Source organism: Canis aureus, chromosome 21 (genome assembly GCF_053574225.1).
Source record: "Canis aureus isolate CA01 chromosome 21, VMU_Caureus_v.1.0, whole genome shotgun sequence".
NCBI classification, from domain to species: domain Eukaryota; kingdom Metazoa; phylum Chordata; class Mammalia; order Carnivora; family Canidae; genus Canis; species Canis aureus.
In genome coordinates, this window is record NC_135631.1 from 42436426 (window position 1) to 42454518 (window position 18093).

The following is an 18093-nucleotide window of genomic DNA, read 5'->3' on the forward strand; positions in this document are numbered from 1 at the left end:
AGTCCCACCTCCACCTTTTAAGGTAATTTGCTATTTTTTGGTAAGATATCTAAAACCAGTACCTGCATTCCAATCCTCAAAGGATGCACGAGCCCCATTTTCCCATTTTCTTGATCATAAAGTTTAGGTTAGTTTGGTAAGTGGATGACAATGACAAAAATACATCAGTCTGCAGGGAGAAAGGAAGCCTTGAAGTGCCTGAAATTTATATTGCCCTTTTCTCAGGCAGAGCACAGACACTGCTTGATGGCCCCTATCAGGTGCTCCTGTCAGAACTAGCCCCACTACTCAGGCCACAGCCAGTCATAAAGATTATCCAGAGAAATTATCGGTATTTGTGTCTGTATCTAGAGACTCATTGGAGGCTCACAGCAGATTCTCACTGCTGATGGGGCTGAGAGGGAGATAAATAGACAGAAGCAGACAAACCCAAGTGGCCAAGAACTGGGCGGAGTCCACCCTAACTGCTACCATGGCCACAGCTGAAGTTTCCAGAGCTGATGCTACACCCAGGGCCATTATTGCTCTGTAATGATATTACAGTGGTTATATGACAGTAAGAATTAAATGCAATGAAACTTGTTAACTTAGCATACATTAGAAAATGTCAACAAGAAGACAAAGCAAAAGGCTCTTTTTACTTTAATTGGTAATTATTAATAGATACAAAGGTTACAGTGCCTCCTGGTAGGCAAGGTTCTCACCAACAGAACCACAAAGCCAATACACCCACAGGATCACATTCCAAGGATCCATTCCAAAAGTATACTGAACAGCATGGATCTTTAATGTGTTTTTGAAAAGTCTGGACTGGTTTCTCTACAACCCACAAGTATTAAATTCTAGAATTCTTAAAAGTTTCCTTGATGCATTGATAAGCAAAGGAAGTCTTGGAGGGATTTTGGTGAAGCCACATACTCTAGGAATATTACAGCTAATTTTCCACTTGGAGAAGAAGAAAAAGAATGACTTCCAAAAAACATCAACCCTTCCACCTCTTCAATTTGCTGTGAGCCTGAAATGCTCATACATGTAATACACCTGGAAGAGGGTAAGCAATAAATGACCAGTAAATATTGGTATTATTAGTATTAATGACTGCTAACATTCTTTCCAATATTTTGTAGTAGGTCATAAAGAAATTGGCAGCTCAGCCATTCCCTGCAGCTTGGTGCAGATGACATTATTGCCTTAAAGTAGTATGGCCTGAGCTTGTTTTATAAGTAAAATTCCATTCAAGCCATGGGTGGCAGCTTTCTGAACACGTCCCTAATGATGCCACTTGCATTTAGTCAGTACCATTGAAATGTAGTCTCAGATTTTATGAGCACAGATAACAGCAACGATATAACCCTTATAGAAAGGTGAAATTAAGAACTTTACGACAAAACTGAACAGATGACATTTGAAAAAAAGATGCCAGAAAGGTTTCCTAAATGAAGCAGAGTCTTGGAGAAACCCAGTGTTCTGTGACATAAGCATACCCTCCCAGGGTAAACTGTAGGGCCTATGGTTCTCTTTGTTATTGTATAAATGGAAGGTTAGGAATATCATTCCTTATCAGTCTTAGCAGAAGTGCAAGGTAGAGAAGGATTTACTTAAAAGAATCCCAGAGAGTAAAATGAGTAAGGGCTTTGGACCCACAAACTCCTACAATCAGTAAGTAGACACACAACCATGCAGCTGCAGACACAGGCTACCTTTCATGAGAAAGAAACAATGACTCAAAGGATGAACACAAGAACCCAGCAGGAGCTAGACCCATGGAAAACTATTCCCAAACCCTGAGTCTCATGTTCTGTCTTCCTCACTGATATTTCCCACTCATTTTCTCTCTTTTTCCCTTTACTCCTTTTCACTACTTTTTATATTCCCCAAATGAATGAGACCATATAATGTTTGTCCTTCTCTGATTGACTTAATTCACTCAGCATAATACCCTCCAGTTCCAACCACGTTGAAGCAAATGGTGGGTATTTGTCTTTTCTGATGGCTGAGGAATATTCCATTGTATACATAGACCACATCTTCTTTATCCATTCATCTTTCGATGGACACCGAGGCTCCTTCCACAGTCTGGCTATTGTGGACATTGCTGCTAGAAACTTCGGGGTGCAGGTGTCCTGCCATTTCACTGCATCTGTATCTTTGGGGTAAATCTCCAGTAATGCAATTGCTGGGACATAGGGTAGCTCTATTTTTGACTCTTTGAGGAACCTTCACACAGTTTTCCAGAGTGGCTGCACCAGTTCACATTCCCACCAACAGTGCAAGAGGGTTCCCCTTTCTCCACATCCTCTCCAACATTTGTTGTTTCCTGCCTTGTTAATTTCCCCCATTCTCACTGGTGTGAGGTGGTATCTCATTGTGGTTTTGATTTGTATTTCCCTGATGGCAAGTGATGCGGAGCATTTCCTCATGTGCTTGTTGACCATGTCTATGTCTTCCTCTGTGAGATTTCTGTTCATGTCTTTTGCCCATTTCATGATTGGATTGTTTGTTTCTATGGTGTTGAGTTTAGTAAGTTCTTTAATAGATCTTGGAAACTAGCCCTTTATCTGATAGGTCATTTGCAAATATCTTCTCCCATTCTGTAGGTTGTCTTTGAGTTTTGTTGACTGTATCCTTTGCTGTGGAAAAGCTTTTTATCTTGATGAAGTCCCAATAGTTTATTTTTGCTTTTGTTTCCCTTGCCTTCTGGATGTATCTTGCAAGAAGTTACTGTGGCCAAGTTCAAAAAGGGTGTTGCCTGTGTTCTCGTCTAGGATTTTGAGGATTCTTGTTTCACATTTAGATCTTTCATCCATTTTGAGTTTATCTTTGTGTCTGGTGTAAGAGAATGGTCTAGTTTCATCCTTCTGCACGTGGCTGTCCAATTTTCCCAGCACAATTGATTGAAGAGATTGTCCTTTTTCCAGTGGATATGATATTCCTTCTTGCTTTGTCGAATATTAGTTGACCATAGAGTTGAGGGCCCATTTCTGGATTCTCTATTCTGTTCCATTGATCTATGTGTCTGTTTTTGTGCCAGTACCACACTGTCTTGATGATCACAGCTTTGTAGTACAAATTGAAATCCGGCATTGTGATGCCCCCGGCTCTGGTTTTCTTTTTTCAATATTCCCCTGGCTATTCGGAGTCTTTTCTGATTCCACACAAATCTTAAGATTATTTGTTCCTATTCTCTGAAGAAAGTCCATGGGATTTTGATAGGGATTGCATTAAACATGTAAATTGCCCTGGGTAACATTGACATTTTCACAATATTAATTCCTCCAATCCATGATAATGGAATATTTTTCCATCTCTTTGTGTCTTCCTCAATTTCTTTCAGAAGTGTTCTGTAGTTTTTAGGGTATAGATCCTTTACCTCTTTGGTTAGGTTTATTCCTAGGTATCTTATGCTTTTGGGTGCAATTACAATGGAATATTACTCAGCCATCAGAAACAATGAATACCCACCATCTGCTTCGACGTGTATGGAACTGGAGGGTATTATACTGAGTGAAGTAAGTCAATCAGAGGACAATCATTATATGGCTTCACTCATATGGGGAATATAATAAAGAGTAAAAGGATTATAGGGGAAATGAGTGGGAAAAATTAGAGAGGGTGAGACAAACCATGAGAGACTCCTAACTCTGGGAAATGAACAAAGGGTTGCAGAAGGGGAGGTTGGTGGGGGGTTGGGGTATCTGGTTGATGAGCACTGAGGAGGGCACTTGATGGGATGAGTACGGGATGACTACATGTTGGCAAATCAAACTTCAATAAAAACAAAAAAACCAAAAAATTGTCAATTAAATGTGAGGACAGAATAAAGATATATTCAGACATGCAAAGTCTAAGAACACTTAACTCTATTCATTCTTTTTTAGGAAGTTATCTGAGGATGTACTCCAGCAAAACAAGGGGAGAAAAAAAAAAAAACAAGGGGAGGAGAAACAAGAAAAAATATAATTGATAATAGCTAGTGTTAACTGATTACTTATTTTTGTGCCAGGTAGTCTTCTAAGTGATTTTCACATATTATTCCATTTAATCATAAAACAATCCTATTAAGTATATACTATTACTATTATTATCTTATAGATGAGAAAAACTGTGTTATAAAGAAACCAAGGAAAAAAAAAAAAGAAAAAGAAACCAAGGGTGCCTGGGTGGCTCAGTGGTTGAGCGTCTGCCTTTGGCTCAGGTGCTCAGGTTGTGATCCTGAGGTCTTGGAATCAAGTCCCTGTGAGGTTCCCTGTAGGGAGTTGAGTTCTCCTTCTGCCTGTGTCTCTGCCTCTCTCTGTGTCTCTAATGAATAAATCAATAAAATCTTAAAAAAAAAAAAAAAAAGAAGAAGCCAAACAGCTTACCTAAGGTCACACAGTTGGTGAGTGGTAGGACTAAGGCCTAACCCCAGGCAGTCTGACTTACGCACCCAGGCTCTTCAACACTCACTACCTTCCCAGACCGTCATGTTACCATGAAACTATGGAACCGAATTAGGACAGCCACAAAGGAAAACATCAGAATGAAAGCTATGAAGCAGGCCTACTGAGCCTCCAGGCTAACTTGGGGCAGGAGGAGAGAAGCATCCAATAAGACAACTCTAAGAGGAAAACACGATGACTACACATGCGGCATGATTTGAGAACATTGAAAGAAAATAAAGAAATGCAATCAGAAAATTAAGGAAAACCAAAAAATATCCATGAGATGGTCTTAAGTCTGAATGAGCCAACCAAGATATGGCGTGGTGTAAAGCACGATGGACCACAAAGTAAAAGAGTCCATTTCACCCCGATGCTAGAGCTGTCCTAAGTCAAAAGGTCCAAGGGTTGTAAGGAAGGATCAGTAATTCTAAGATTTGGATTCTATTTACATAATCACAACAATGTAAACCATCTATTTACATGGACAAGCTAAAAGAGACTTGATTACAGGGCCAAATAACAATGTTAACAACTATTACAAATAAAGGTCCAAATCTAACTGGGGCAGGAGAGAAAGAAAAAGTGCCAGAAGGATAAGGAAGGCATTTATCTTACAATGTAGGGAGTGAAAACTGAAAGAACAAGTAAGAGAAATTTAAGTATCTATTTTAAAATTACATCCTGCAATTCATGTTTCAACTTGACTGAGCCATAGGGTGCCCAGATATTTGGTTAAACATCGTTTCTAGTGAGTCCATGTGGATGTTCCTGAGTACAATTAACAACTGAGTCGGGACACTAAGCAAAACAGATTGCCCTCCCACATACTGGTGGGCCTCATCTAATCAATTGAAGTCCTGAATAGAACAAAAGGCTGAGTAAGAAAGAACCCACTGTTTCTATCTGATTGTCTTCAAGCCGGAATATTGGTCTTTTCCTGTCTTCAGAGTCAGACTTGGACTAGAACATACAACATAAACTCTCCTGATTTGTAGACTTTTGGATTCAAACTAGACTACACCATGGGCTCTCCTGGGCCTGCCCCTCCCAACCTCCACGATCATGTGAGCCAAATCCTATGTTTACCGACTGTCTGGAGAACCCTAACCACACACATATGTAACTTCATCCATTATGCCTGTTTGCCCTCAGATCCAGTTCCTGAACTTCTCCTACAAATTCTATTTCTTAGTTTCCTTGTCAACTGGCTTCCAGAGTGGTTTGACCAATGGAAGCCTGGCTGGAAAAGGGGAGGACGGTATAAGCTCAGATATTGTCCTCTCTCCCGTCGTACTTTCTAGCAGTGATTTTATCTCCTCAGAGATCCTAGCTCCTTTCCAGGCAGCCTCTTCTATTCCCAGCTCTACCAGGCACAGTTCTATGATTCTGCAGCCCTGGGAGTGGAAATAGCTTTCTGATGATACTTATTCCTGATTGCTTGACCATCCTTCGTTTGGCTTCTGCACCGTCCCATCACATGTATAACTCTTTAAAATACCTATAGTGACTCATTGTCTGGCTGGATCCTGACTGAAACAGTAATAAAGACAGGAATTCAGTAAGATAAGCATACAGGAAGGTGAGGCGAGAGGAGAGAGGTGGCTTAACTGAACTTATGTATCGTCTTCATAGAGGAAGTCAGTAGATGGTGCCTAATACTGATAAATCATAAACAGCAGTACAGTATACTATTTAGAATTACAAAGATAACCAATAAAAGAATAAAAACCTGAAACCGTTAAAAGTGTTGCCTCAAATTCTGGAGACAGTAAAGAAACCTGTAGTTGCCAGGAACTCGGGGGGAAGGGAGAGATGAGCAGACGAAGCACAGACAATTTTTACAGCAGTGAAACTATCCGGTATGATAGTGAAATGCTTCAAAACATGACATTATGCATTTGTCAAAACTCACAAGACTGCACAACATGAACGGTGAACCTAAAACAAACTATGGATTTTAGTTAATAATATTCTTAATATTGGTTCATCAATTGTAACAAACGTGCTACACAAACACAAGATGTTTATAATAGGGGAAAATATGTGTTCGGGGGACAGGAGGGAGAACAGAGGAAACCTCTGTACTTTCCAGTCCATTTTTCTGTAAACCTCAAACTCTATTAAAAACTGAATTCCCTTCATGAAAGGAAGGAAGGAAGGGAGGAGGGGGAGCTGGGAGGGGAAGAGGAAGGAAGGGAGCTATCTAAAAGACATGGAGGAAACTTAAATGCCTATTACTAAGGGAAGGAAAGCCATCTGAAAAAGCTACATGCTTTATGATTCCCACTATAATGACATTCTGAAAAAAAGTACAACCATGGAGGCAGATAAAGAGACCAATGGTTGTCGGGGTTTAGGGTGAGAGAGGAAGTGGTGAATTGGTGGAGCACAGGGCATTTTTAGGGTGGTAACTATTCGGAATGATGCTGCAATGGTATCGATACCCGACATTTTGTGTTCATCAAAACTTAGGAACCTATATAACACAAAGAGTAAATCCTAACAGTAGTTAATAATAATGTGTCAAGAATGGCTCATCCATCACAATAAATGTACCCACATTAATGCAAGGTATTAGTTACTGTAGAAACCCATGGGGGTGGGGAGACTGTACTTTCTGTGCAATTTATCTTTAAAACTAAAACTGTCCTTAAAAAAAATAGCCTGTTTAAAAAAAAAAAAAAAAGCCAGAGTTTGGGACACCTGGGTGGCTCAGCGGTTGGGCATCTGCCTTTGGCTCAGGGTGTGATCCCAGAGTCCTGGGATCGAGTTCTGCATTAGGCTCCCTGTAGGGAGCATACTTCTCCGTCTGCCTATGTCTCTGCCTCTCTCTGTGTGTCTCTCATGAATAAATTTTTTTTAAAGTGTTACCTCTAGGAAAGAGGTATTTGTGGGTGAAACGGAGCCTTTTGTTTTTCTTATTGCAAGTCCTTATGTGCAATTTAAGGTGGTTTGCGTATGTGTGTGTTTTATCATTTGTACACGTCTCTTGAACTGAAATGTTTTAATATTTAAAAAAAATCTGTTGACTTTGTGGAATAGCTAAAATGAAAAGGATAAGAGATAGCAAGTGTTGGCAAGGCTATGAAGAACCCAGAACTCTCAGGCACCACTATGGAAGTTCATGTAAATCGGTACAACCACTGTGGAAAACTGTTTGGCAGTATCTCACCAAAGCTGATCATTTGTATAACATGTGACCCAGCAAATTCACTCCTAGATTATTGAGATTTGAAAAAAAATATTCACCAAAACATGTGTTCTATAATGTCCACCGAAGCTTTATTCATAATTGCCCCAAACGAATCTACCGGAGTGCTCATCAAGAGTTGCAGAAACACTCTAGACTCTATTCACACAATGGAATTCTACACACCACCGAGAATAAAAGGTTTATAACTACACACAATTACATGAATACCACAAACATAATTTGAGTGAAAGAAGCTTAGGCATAGGACACATAATTCCATTTCTATAAAGTCCAAAAACAGGTAAAAGTTATCTATGCTGTAAGAAGTCAGAATAATTGTTATCGTCAAGGGGAAACATTGACAGAAAGAGGTATAGGGGTCCCCTGGGGTACTGGTAATGCTCTGGTTTTTTAATGAGTGCTGGTTCTACAAGCATACTGAATCTATGCAATTTCTTCAAGCCATGCTTATAATACATTTAATATATGTAGCTTTTATATGTATACTATGCTTTAATAATTTTATTAACCTTGGAGTGTACATCCCTAAATCACACCCTTTTATCTTCACTCTCTCTATTAGCATTTAAAGTTAAGGAATAGGGGGATCCTTGGGTGGCTCAGGGGTTTAGCGCCTGCCTTCGGCCCAGGGCATGATCCTGGAGACCTGTGATCGAGTCCCGCATTGGGCTCCCTGCATGGAGCCTGCTTCTCCCTCTGCCTGGGTCTCTGCCTCTCTCTGTCTCTCATGAATAAATAAATTTAAAAAAAATAAAGAATATATACTTGAAAAACTCACAGGAAAGAGAAATATATATATATACAGTTTACATAGCTAATTTCAGTACTTGGGAAAAAAATCTCAAAGTTAACATGTCTTAGAATACTTTCAAAGGCAAGAGAAGTCCAGTTTGGAGTCCAGTAGAAAATTTATGAGAACTGGTTGGGCAGCCATACTGTTTGGTGGTGTTAGGAGCACTGCCTTCCAGCCGGGGGTCTGCATATGTTCATCATGTTATGAATTACAGTTCAGGGTGACATTTACCAAGACAAGTGAGTGCTGACACTGAAAAGTCATTGCTCTTGCGCAATCTGCAATCGGGCTCAGTTTTGAGCTTCTTACCACTGGATAACATCCATCTAGGGAAATTCTTCTTGTGTTCATCTCAGAAACTGCAACTTTGGCTTCCTCACCAACTTAGAATACATTGTTTTTCTTTGTGCTGGGAGGAATCAGAGCTAAATTACAGGCATTAGACCCAAAATCTAAAGATGAGTGTGTCAATGCTCCAAATGTGAGAATATTTTTTCTTTACTTTTGGTAATAACTTAATGCTGTTTCAAACCTAACTATTGCACTCATTCATTTCCTTTAACACAGGAAGTACAAAGCTTACACAAATTGGTTCTACTTTAGTTCTGCACATGTAAATTAACATGGTTTTTAAGCAAGCCTCACTGAGCTTACTCCAAGTGAAAATTTAATGCTGAAATTTGGCAAGTTCTTGATCAGTAACTTTAATCTACCACTTTTATAAGTTCTCAGTTTAATATACATAACAGCATATTTTGAGTATCTTTCAGAGCTATGATAAAAGGGCCTGACATTTTTAAGAAAGGCTGGAAAACCTCCAACAGTGAAGTTTACTTACCTAGTAAATAAACTTAATCCAACCTCCTGCTGTCTCTATCTTCAATTTAATTCACCCACAAATTACCTTCTGATAATTTGTCTTTGGCTGTCCCAGACCACACTCTACTTTTAGGATACTCAACTCCCAAAGGGCCACTCCTTTTGAGTATTCCTTTGAGTGTATATATATACTCAGCACACATCCCTTCAATTAATAGCATTTATTAAGCATTTCCTATGAGTTCTCCTGTTACTATTCTTTTTAATCCTTTCAATAACCCAATAGTTTCTTTTACTGCCTACATTGGATACATGAGAAACCTAAAGCACAGTACATTTTTGTAATTTACCCAAAGTTCTAATGTTTGCAAGTGGTAAAAGCTTTAATCCCATCCCAGGCAATGAGATCCACAGCCATTACGCCACTGCCTCCAGTTACTGGTAGGAACTCTTACATAAGAACAAATTCAGGCCACATAGTACCACGAATCCTGCTCTTGTCAGCACTCCCACTTCTACCTACTAGACTGCAATGAAAATTCCTGGCTCTACTCTATTCAGTAGAACAGCCTTTACTGCTGCTACTCATGTTGAGTACACTTACTTTCTTCCATAACATGAAAAAACGTGAGTGATAGACTTTTATCACCACCACATGGTTGGGGGGGGGGGCAGGGGGGGCAGGATTCAAAATTGAATTTTGATGCGTTTTTTAAAGTCTCTATTGATGGCACACTGGATAATGGCTTGGGCATACAGCACTGTTCTGGAGATTCACTAGATCGTCAAGACAAAGCTGATGTGTAACACTGACTCCCAAGATAGCATAAAACACGTATCTCAGGACCTCCAGGATTTCGAAGTCCACAAAAAGAAGTCAAAACTTCATCTCATCATAAAAATACTTCCCAATTCACGTGCAAACATAAAATCCCATCTCAAAAACTTTCAACACCACTGAAAGACCAGACACTGTATATTCTCTAAAATTTATTTACAGTTAATAAATTAAAAAGTACAACCAGATTGCAAATCTTAATCATATGCGCACATCAAACTGTCCAAGAAAACAATTCAGTTCCATTACAAACAATTGCCTTCTAATGCACTTAAGACATAACAGTCTACCAAAATTATTTTAAACACACCAACAAAGTAAATATTATGTATATATGTGCATTAAAAAACACCAATTTAAAGAGTGCTGTGGCAATCCTTTAAATAACGAAAAACTTCTGAGTTCAAAATTGCTCGGGTTTTTTTTCATATTCAAATATTTTCCATGTGTTTTTACGGAACAGTTTCCAGAAAAATAGTACTATTGTTTGCACACAGCAAATCAGTATGTGTCGGCCACCAGTTTAACTTACACCTGTCCAATCAGGTACTCAAACTTGGACAAAATAAATACACACCACAACAGTGACACTTTGCACTAACAACAATGAAGCTTGCCCTCAACCATCGTAACGTTACTGGATTCGGTAAAGAAAAAGAAGCTGCTGGTTGACAAGGAGGAGGATAATAAGGACATTAGGAATTGAAAAGGTTATCTGAGGTGCCGGTCACCACATTTAGGCACTCAAGACTAAATAAAAGCATAGCAAGGTGATAAACTTCTTCCTCCTACTTTCCCCCTTTACTTGTGCCATATGAGATATAAAGGTAAGAGAATGAATAAAGATTATGGGATTTCTTTCAAAAAAAAAAAAAAGACTATATACAAGCTAAGCTACGGACTCACTTTAGAAGACAGTAACTGAATGCCTCACCATAAAGGCCACCGTGCCAAGTTCCTTTTCACATTCTCCCCAAGCGTATCCATAAAATACTTCCATTCTACTATTAATATACTAATCAACTATATTAGTTGTTTCTTCACATTTTATAAGTCGTAAAACAACTAACTTTAGCAAGGTTTTGCTAAAGACAACTTGGCAAAAATAAAGATTTTTTTACATCTTATTTCACAAACTAGAAATGGCATGATTTTTTAACAGGCCAGATAAATAACATATTGAATTTAGGATGGGCAATCAGATCCAAACCGAAACCAGATAGCCCAGATAATCCAAAGTATTTATGCAAGTTAAAGCGCACTAAAGTAATGAGGAAGGCATAAGAGGAAAAAAAATAAGATTCTCAGTTAAAATAAATGCATGGTGTCAATGGTTACGTTTCAATTTTGTGCTGAGCAAAGTTATCCTCCCAGCTACACCTAATTTCAAAATCATCTGGGAACCTCTCTAGATAGGCTATATGTTGAAATTACATTCTAATATGGCCATTGGGTTTATTTTTTTACTTATTATAAAATTATATACAATAGTGAAGTGGTACAAATACATATTCTTTTTCTCAGGTGCTAATCAGCTAAAAAAGTTAACAATTTGGGAAGAGGGGAGGAAAACCCTATGCATTTAAGTACAGTTGGCAATGGAAGCTAATAACCAAAAGAATATATATAAGCTTCCTATCACACAAATATAATTTAACACTCTCCATCTTCTAAGTAATTATTCACTTTTATTTACTCATGTGACAGTATTTGTAACAACACATTATCATTGAGTAGTGAATAAAAGAATATGAGGCTTACTGGGAAACTGGCATAAAGTCATATATATATATGTATATATATATATAGATCTTTTTTTTTTTTACAAAACAAGAACACTGAAATTAAAGTCACAAAACTGCTACTGTTAACTATTAAACTTGAAAAATTCATTTCAGAAAGCTATGCCATTTGAATTCTAAAAACACAAGAGTCAAAATCGCAACTCTCATTATTCCCCTAAGAAGCTGCCAAGCAGAAAGAAACCTTGACATTGAAGATTTCATAGGTCATGTTCCAGCCTGGTATGGATGGTTCCATAGCAGAATACTTAAATTTGCAATAACAGTGGTGCAAAGTCACTACTTGACCCTTTAGATATTGCAGTAAAATCTGGCTGTGGCACCACTGGCTAAAAACCATCAGTCTTGCTGCCACCAATGACCAAAGGCACTTGGATTATCCAGAATTCCACACTGGGCCATATGGTATAAACACTATTACAAAAGTGTAAAAGAAGGGTCAGTATTCTGTGTGGCTCGCCTGTTCGATTCCTGTGGTTTTCGGCTGTCAAACAAAAGACCAATAACTGCAAACATAATTACGAATGGAAAAGAAAAAAAAAGTAATAAAGGAAAATTCATGGCGTACAACGGTCAACGAATTATGATGTTTTTAAGAGTGATGGATAGTAATCTGGACATTTCTTGTTATCCAACAACAAAAGCAAGGAAGGAAAATCTTATTTTGCCCAGTCAACTTCGACCAGTTATTTGATACCAAGAAATGCCTCACCCCTCTGGATGGATCATGAATACTTGAGAATTCCAATGGGTATTCTGTGTAGCATTTTAATCGCAGCGTTTACACCTACTCATTTTTCCTATGCGAATTCCATTTTAAAATAAATTATCCTTGAAATGGTCCCAGGTCGGTATGTGAGACGAGTACAAGGAGGCCAAATCATTTGCAGTCGGATTCCATCCATCTCTTTAACCAACACCAGTTCTTTAGAATCATTCATTCATTCTTTTTTGTTTGTTTGTTTTCAATCACAAGCCATGTGGTTTCAGTGCACTTTAAATTTTATTCGATTAAAAAGGATTTAACAGGTCAACTTTTCCTAAACAAAACTTCACGAGTTTCTACCACTTTCCTTTAGGAGCTCAGTAAATATAAACATTAAGTCTCAATATAAAAAATCTTTTAGAAACACATCAAAAAAAAATGTTTTAACAGTCATACTTTGCATCTCTTTGTTTGTAGTCACTGAGCCCACGAAATTCGAAGCCATACAAATCCTTACACTACTGACAGTCGTAGCTTGAATTCCCTAGAAAAATATCCTTGGTCAAAGCTTTGGAATCCAGTTGAAACGCGGAAACGAGTGGGATTCAGAATACCCTGAGCACAGACTGGTGCAACACCTCTGAAAACGTAGTCGATCTTTCCTCCAGAAAGAGGGGTTGGCAGTCCCGACAAGAAAAAAAGAGGAAAAAAGAAAAAAAAAAAAAAAAAAAAGGTTGGGGTGGGAAGAGGTGGGGGGGGCGGGAAGGCCGATGGATGGACAGCCAAGTAAATTCTAGCTTTATTACACAAGCGCGAAACCAAATTCCTTTGGGGAAAAAAAAAAAAAAAAAAAGAATGACTTCGGAGGACTTCCAGACCAGTGAGGTAGAGAGTCCGAAAGGGGAGGAAAAAAACGGATGTGCCCCGAGCGTCCTGGAGGCGTCTCCACGCGGGGCTGGGGGGCCGGGGCTCCGCGGCGGGTCCTGCTGGGTCCTCCGCCCGCGGCCCGGGGGGCGGCCCGGGGGCGGCGGGGGGCGGCGGGGGGCGCGCACCTGCCGGGCCGGGAAGGGCGCCTCCGGGGCTCCCCCGCCCGTAAAGTGCACTAGGGGACGCGGTCCGGGCCGGGTCTGTAAACACTCGACTGTCACTGGGCGGCCGCTCGGGCCGGGCCGGGCCGCGGCTCACGCCCGGGGCACCGGGAAGCGGCGGAGCCTCACCACGGGTTCCAGGTTCACTCGCAGCACCTGGCGCGCTCGGCGCCGCGCCGCCGCCAGGCTGCGCTCGCCCCACACGTCGCCGCCGACGCGGATGGTGGGGAAGGTGGTCAGCGTCGGGGTGGCCGCCCTCCAGATCTCCTCCAGGCTGCGGCCGCCGAAGCAGGGCCCGGGGGCGGCGGGGGCGGCGGGGGCGGCGGCGGCGGGCGGCGGCGGGGACAGCGGCGGGGACGGCGGCGGGGACAGCGGCGGCGGGGACGGCGGGGACGGCGGGGACGGCGGCGGCGGGGGCGGGGGCGGCTTCCTCCGGCGGGCGGCGGCCGGCCGGGCTCCGCGGCGCCTCCTCCTGGCGGCCGGGCCGCGCGAGTGGCGGCGGGCGGCGGGGGGCGGCGGCGGGTCGGGCACCAGGGCCCGGCAGGAGGCGTAGCCGTAGACGTCCTTGCTGCGCAGGATGTGCGGCGAGAACTGGTGCTTGAGGCTGCAGAGGAAGCTCCAGAGCTCCGCGTCCGAGCTCATGAACTCCGTGCTGCGGGGCACCAGCAGCTTGAAGGCGTCGCCCAGCGTCTCGGTGCTGTCGGCCAGCGACAGTTGCGACCGCGAGTACACCACCTTCTCCTCCCGCGCCTCGGGCCCGGCCCCTCCTCCGGCCCGAAGGCCGCCGCCCCGGGCGGCCGGGGCCGGGGCGGCCGGGGGCCGGCGCCGCCGCCTCTTGACGCTGCGCCGCATCGGAGGCCGCTCGGGGCCGCCCGCGCTCGCCCCCGCCCGCCCTCCGCCCTCCGCCCTCCCGCCCGCGTCCGGCTCCGCGGCGGCCGCCGCTGCTGGCGCCTCCGGGCCGGCGCCGCTCTCGCTACTTTTCTCGCCTCGGCCGCCGCCCCTCCCCCTCCGAGGGCGGAAGACGCGGGCGAATATCCTGCCGCCCGGCACAAGATGGCGGCCGGCGCCCACCCCTGGGCTTTGTCATTGGACGGCGCCGGGCCCCCCGGTTCCTTTCTTCTCCTCTCTAGCCTCCCTTCGCCCTCTGCCTTTCTTTAAATGCGCCCGCCTCGGGCCCCGCCCACCGCGGCCCCGGCTCCGCCCATTGGGTGCTCTCTGGGAGGGGGCGGGGACTAGCGGAGGGGGCGGGGCCGAGAGGCCAGGCCCTGGAAGATGGTGCTGGGCTGGGTGCTGGTGGAGGCCCTTGAACGCCAGTCCACAGTTGGGTGGGCGTGCGGGGACGGCGGCCTTCCGCCCCACCTTGGGGACAGCCCCCCTCGGAGTGAGCGGGTGCCTGTGTGACCCACCAGTCTGCACGACACAGGCGGTCCCTCCTCTCCCAGCAGGGAACTGGGGGTGGGGGGTGGGGGGGGTCCAACCTACAGGGGATGGGCCTTGCCCACTTCCCTTCCAGACCGTCCAACACCTCCCCTGGCATCTTCAACTCTTCCTTCCTTTGGCCCTGATCCGTCTCAGGCAACCAACAATAATCCAGATTCCTTCGGGTCCTGAGGGCAGCGTTGGCGGGATGGTCTCCTCCTAGGCCATGGAACCATCTTCCTATTTAAGAAGACGCTCTGCCTCCGGGGGAAGCAAGGGCCGCTATACCTGTAACACTACCCCCTCGTTGCTCCAGTTGATCAGAGACCAATCACGGCACAGCCGTTCTCCTTGATGGAAACAGCCCTGGTTTTATGAATGAGTCGTTCTGTCTAAATGACTGCGCTCCACCTTTTCACTGAAGTTGTAGCAGGTGCCTCTGCAGCACCCTCTCTCTCATCTAGAAAAGCTGCAGCGTCACAATCGATAAAGTTCTCTTGGTAATAAGTCCGTTGTTAAGGACACATTCCCTTCTGCGTTTGAGGGGAGAAGGGCTGGGAAAGTAGGGCTAGTTTCTTCTAGTTCCTAGGACTGTCCTGAGACACTATAAAGTTTATGGGAAGTTCTCGGATTTTTCTCCTTAAGGAATGGCTGGCTGTCTAACGTCCTAAGTTTTGCTCCTTTACTTCTCGTGGGGAATGATGCTTCCTACATCAGATAACCAAGTGATGGATAATGAGAATGTTTATAGGGGAGTGGTCCATTCCCTGGTCCTTCTCTCTCTCTCTCTCTCTCCTGACTGGCACTCCAGTGGGCACTCCGTGTTTGCTAAGTCCATCAGTGAAATCCTGCGGATTACTTGCAATGGGGTGAGAAAGAAGGATATGGTGAAATGGCTTAGAACAGCACAATTTTATATTTTGCATTTATGATGCAACTTTCTCCTAACTCCCTTACATTGTTAAGGTGGATCTCAGTACGTAGAACTTTGACGTAAGCATGCAGATTTTACCCCTCAGTGAGCATCTTACTTTCCCGTCAAAGACTGATAAAGCACAGAAGTTTTCTGATTTGCATATAGTTCCTAATAGTCCCCCTCCAATATTTGAGCTGAAAGACACCAAGTTCAGTCTCCTTATTTCACAGATGAGGAAATCTGGACCCACGGAGGCTCACTAATAGGGCTTGTTGATAGCACCACCGGGACTCCTGTTTATTGGATTCCTAACCCAGAGGTCTTTATATTTCACTGGAGGCTTCTGTGCTGCCTAGACTCGGAGGTTCAGCAGAAAATGCATAACGCATGAGACGTGACCAATGGACAGAGCTGTACCCCTATTTCTACTTCAACTCTCCCCAAAATGGAGCAGTTTTGATCGGTGTTGTATTGGAATGAACAGATATTTTGTTTGAACGAGGTTTTAATAAAAACTAAACCAAAACTATTCTGAAAGTTGTTTCCCTACACCACCAGAACGCCTTCCCCACACAATGGGTTTATGGCAAATACAGAACTTCCTATCAAGAGACCAGTTCTCTGCCTACCCAAAAATCATGGCAGCTTTCTGAAGAGAAGATCATTTTCCTTTCCTGGAAAAACACACCTAACGTCAGACCAATATTAAGGAGCCAATTACCAGCTTCCTAAGTCCTTATAAAGAAATGATATTACTACTTTTTACATCATGACTAATTTTCTTGATAATTCTGAGAACACATATTAATGTGAAATTTGAATAACTTCCACTGGAATGCCCCTGCATACTGACAGATAATCTCACAGAGTGAGCCAGCAGACTGATAAGGGGACTTCATAATAAAAGAAGAGGGTGAAATAAGGATTTATGTACTCCTGGCTTCTCATATTGTTTGTTATTCCTTTCCTTCCATGTTTATCATATTATAGGTACTTCAGGGGGTCTTTTGCCACATAAATACATAACGGGCATCTACACAGACTTACAGATTTGATTTCAATTAGGAGCCTAAATCTTTCTTTAATGCAATTTTGATTCTAAGAAAACATAAGATCTCAACAACTTGCAAAGCGTTCAGCAGTTCTTTTATATAATACATGTTCATTTAATTTACCTCAGATAAAACTACTTTTTATGAAATATTTTTAGGGATTAGTATCAGGTCAAATTGCTTACATTTTCATATACTTTTAAATCTGACATTGTCTCCTCTCTCTATTCTTCTCTTTTCTCTACTTCTTTTTTTTCTTACATTTCTTCTTGACCTCTACCTTTTGATTAACTGAAATCTTTATCCGTTCACTATTAGCAACTAAAATTTACTCATAAAGATCATATGTTTCTTCTAGTTCCTAGGACTGTCCTGAGACACTATAAAGTTTATGGAAAGTTCTCAAATTTTTCTTCTTAAGGAATGGCTGTCTAAAGTCCTAAGTTTACTCCTTTACTTCTCATGGGGAATGATGCTTCCTATATCAGATAACTAAGTGATGGATAATGAGAATGAACAGGAAAAAAAAGGTAGCTGTATCTGTATACTTCTTAAATATATAAATGATGTAGTTTAAAAATAAATCTGAGCAGAATAAAGTGATTGGAGAAAACTAAAATAAAATACATCTCTAGCTACCTAGACCTCTGCTTTAAGGTCCCCCATCTATTAAACAATGTGCTTCTTGAAAAGTGGCCAGAACATAAAAAAAAGTGTATGTAAGTGAATATAGTCAACTAATCTATGAATGACAGAGGAGACAAGAATATATTGAGATAAGGAAAAGACAGCCTCTTCAATATATTGTGTTGGGAGAACTGGACCACTTTCTCACACCATACACAAAAATAAACTCAGAATGAATTTAAAATTAAAGACCTAAATGTGAGACATGAAACCATAAAATTCCTAGAAAAAAAAAACAAAAAAACACACACAGGCACTAATTTCTTTGACATCAACCTTAGCAACATTTTCCAAACGTGTCTTCTCCTCAGGCAAGGGAAATAACAGCAAAGTTAAAC

General features: G+C 42.4%; 1 protein-coding gene and 2 long non-coding RNA genes across 3 annotated transcripts in view; 1 reads left to right on the plus strand and 2 right to left on the minus strand.

The window, feature by feature from the left end:
- LOC144292966 (uncharacterized) overlaps positions 1–18093 on the minus strand; it is a 412082-nt gene that overhangs the window by 283354 nt on the left and 110635 nt on the right. The gene's annotated exons all lie outside the window — the stretch shown is intronic.
- Positions 10225–14537, minus strand: CCDC71L (coiled-coil domain containing 71 like). The gene has a single exon (XM_077864014.1). The coding sequence runs from the start codon at positions 14531–14533 to the stop codon at positions 13775–13777; it is 759 nt and encodes a 252-aa protein (XP_077720140.1). The 5' UTR covers positions 14534–14537; the 3' UTR covers positions 10225–13774.
- On the plus strand, positions 14581–16542 carry LOC144292963 (uncharacterized). The gene is made up of 2 exons (XR_013360385.1): positions 14581–15969; positions 16247–16542. It is a non-coding gene; the product is annotated as an uncharacterized LOC144292963 (long non-coding RNA).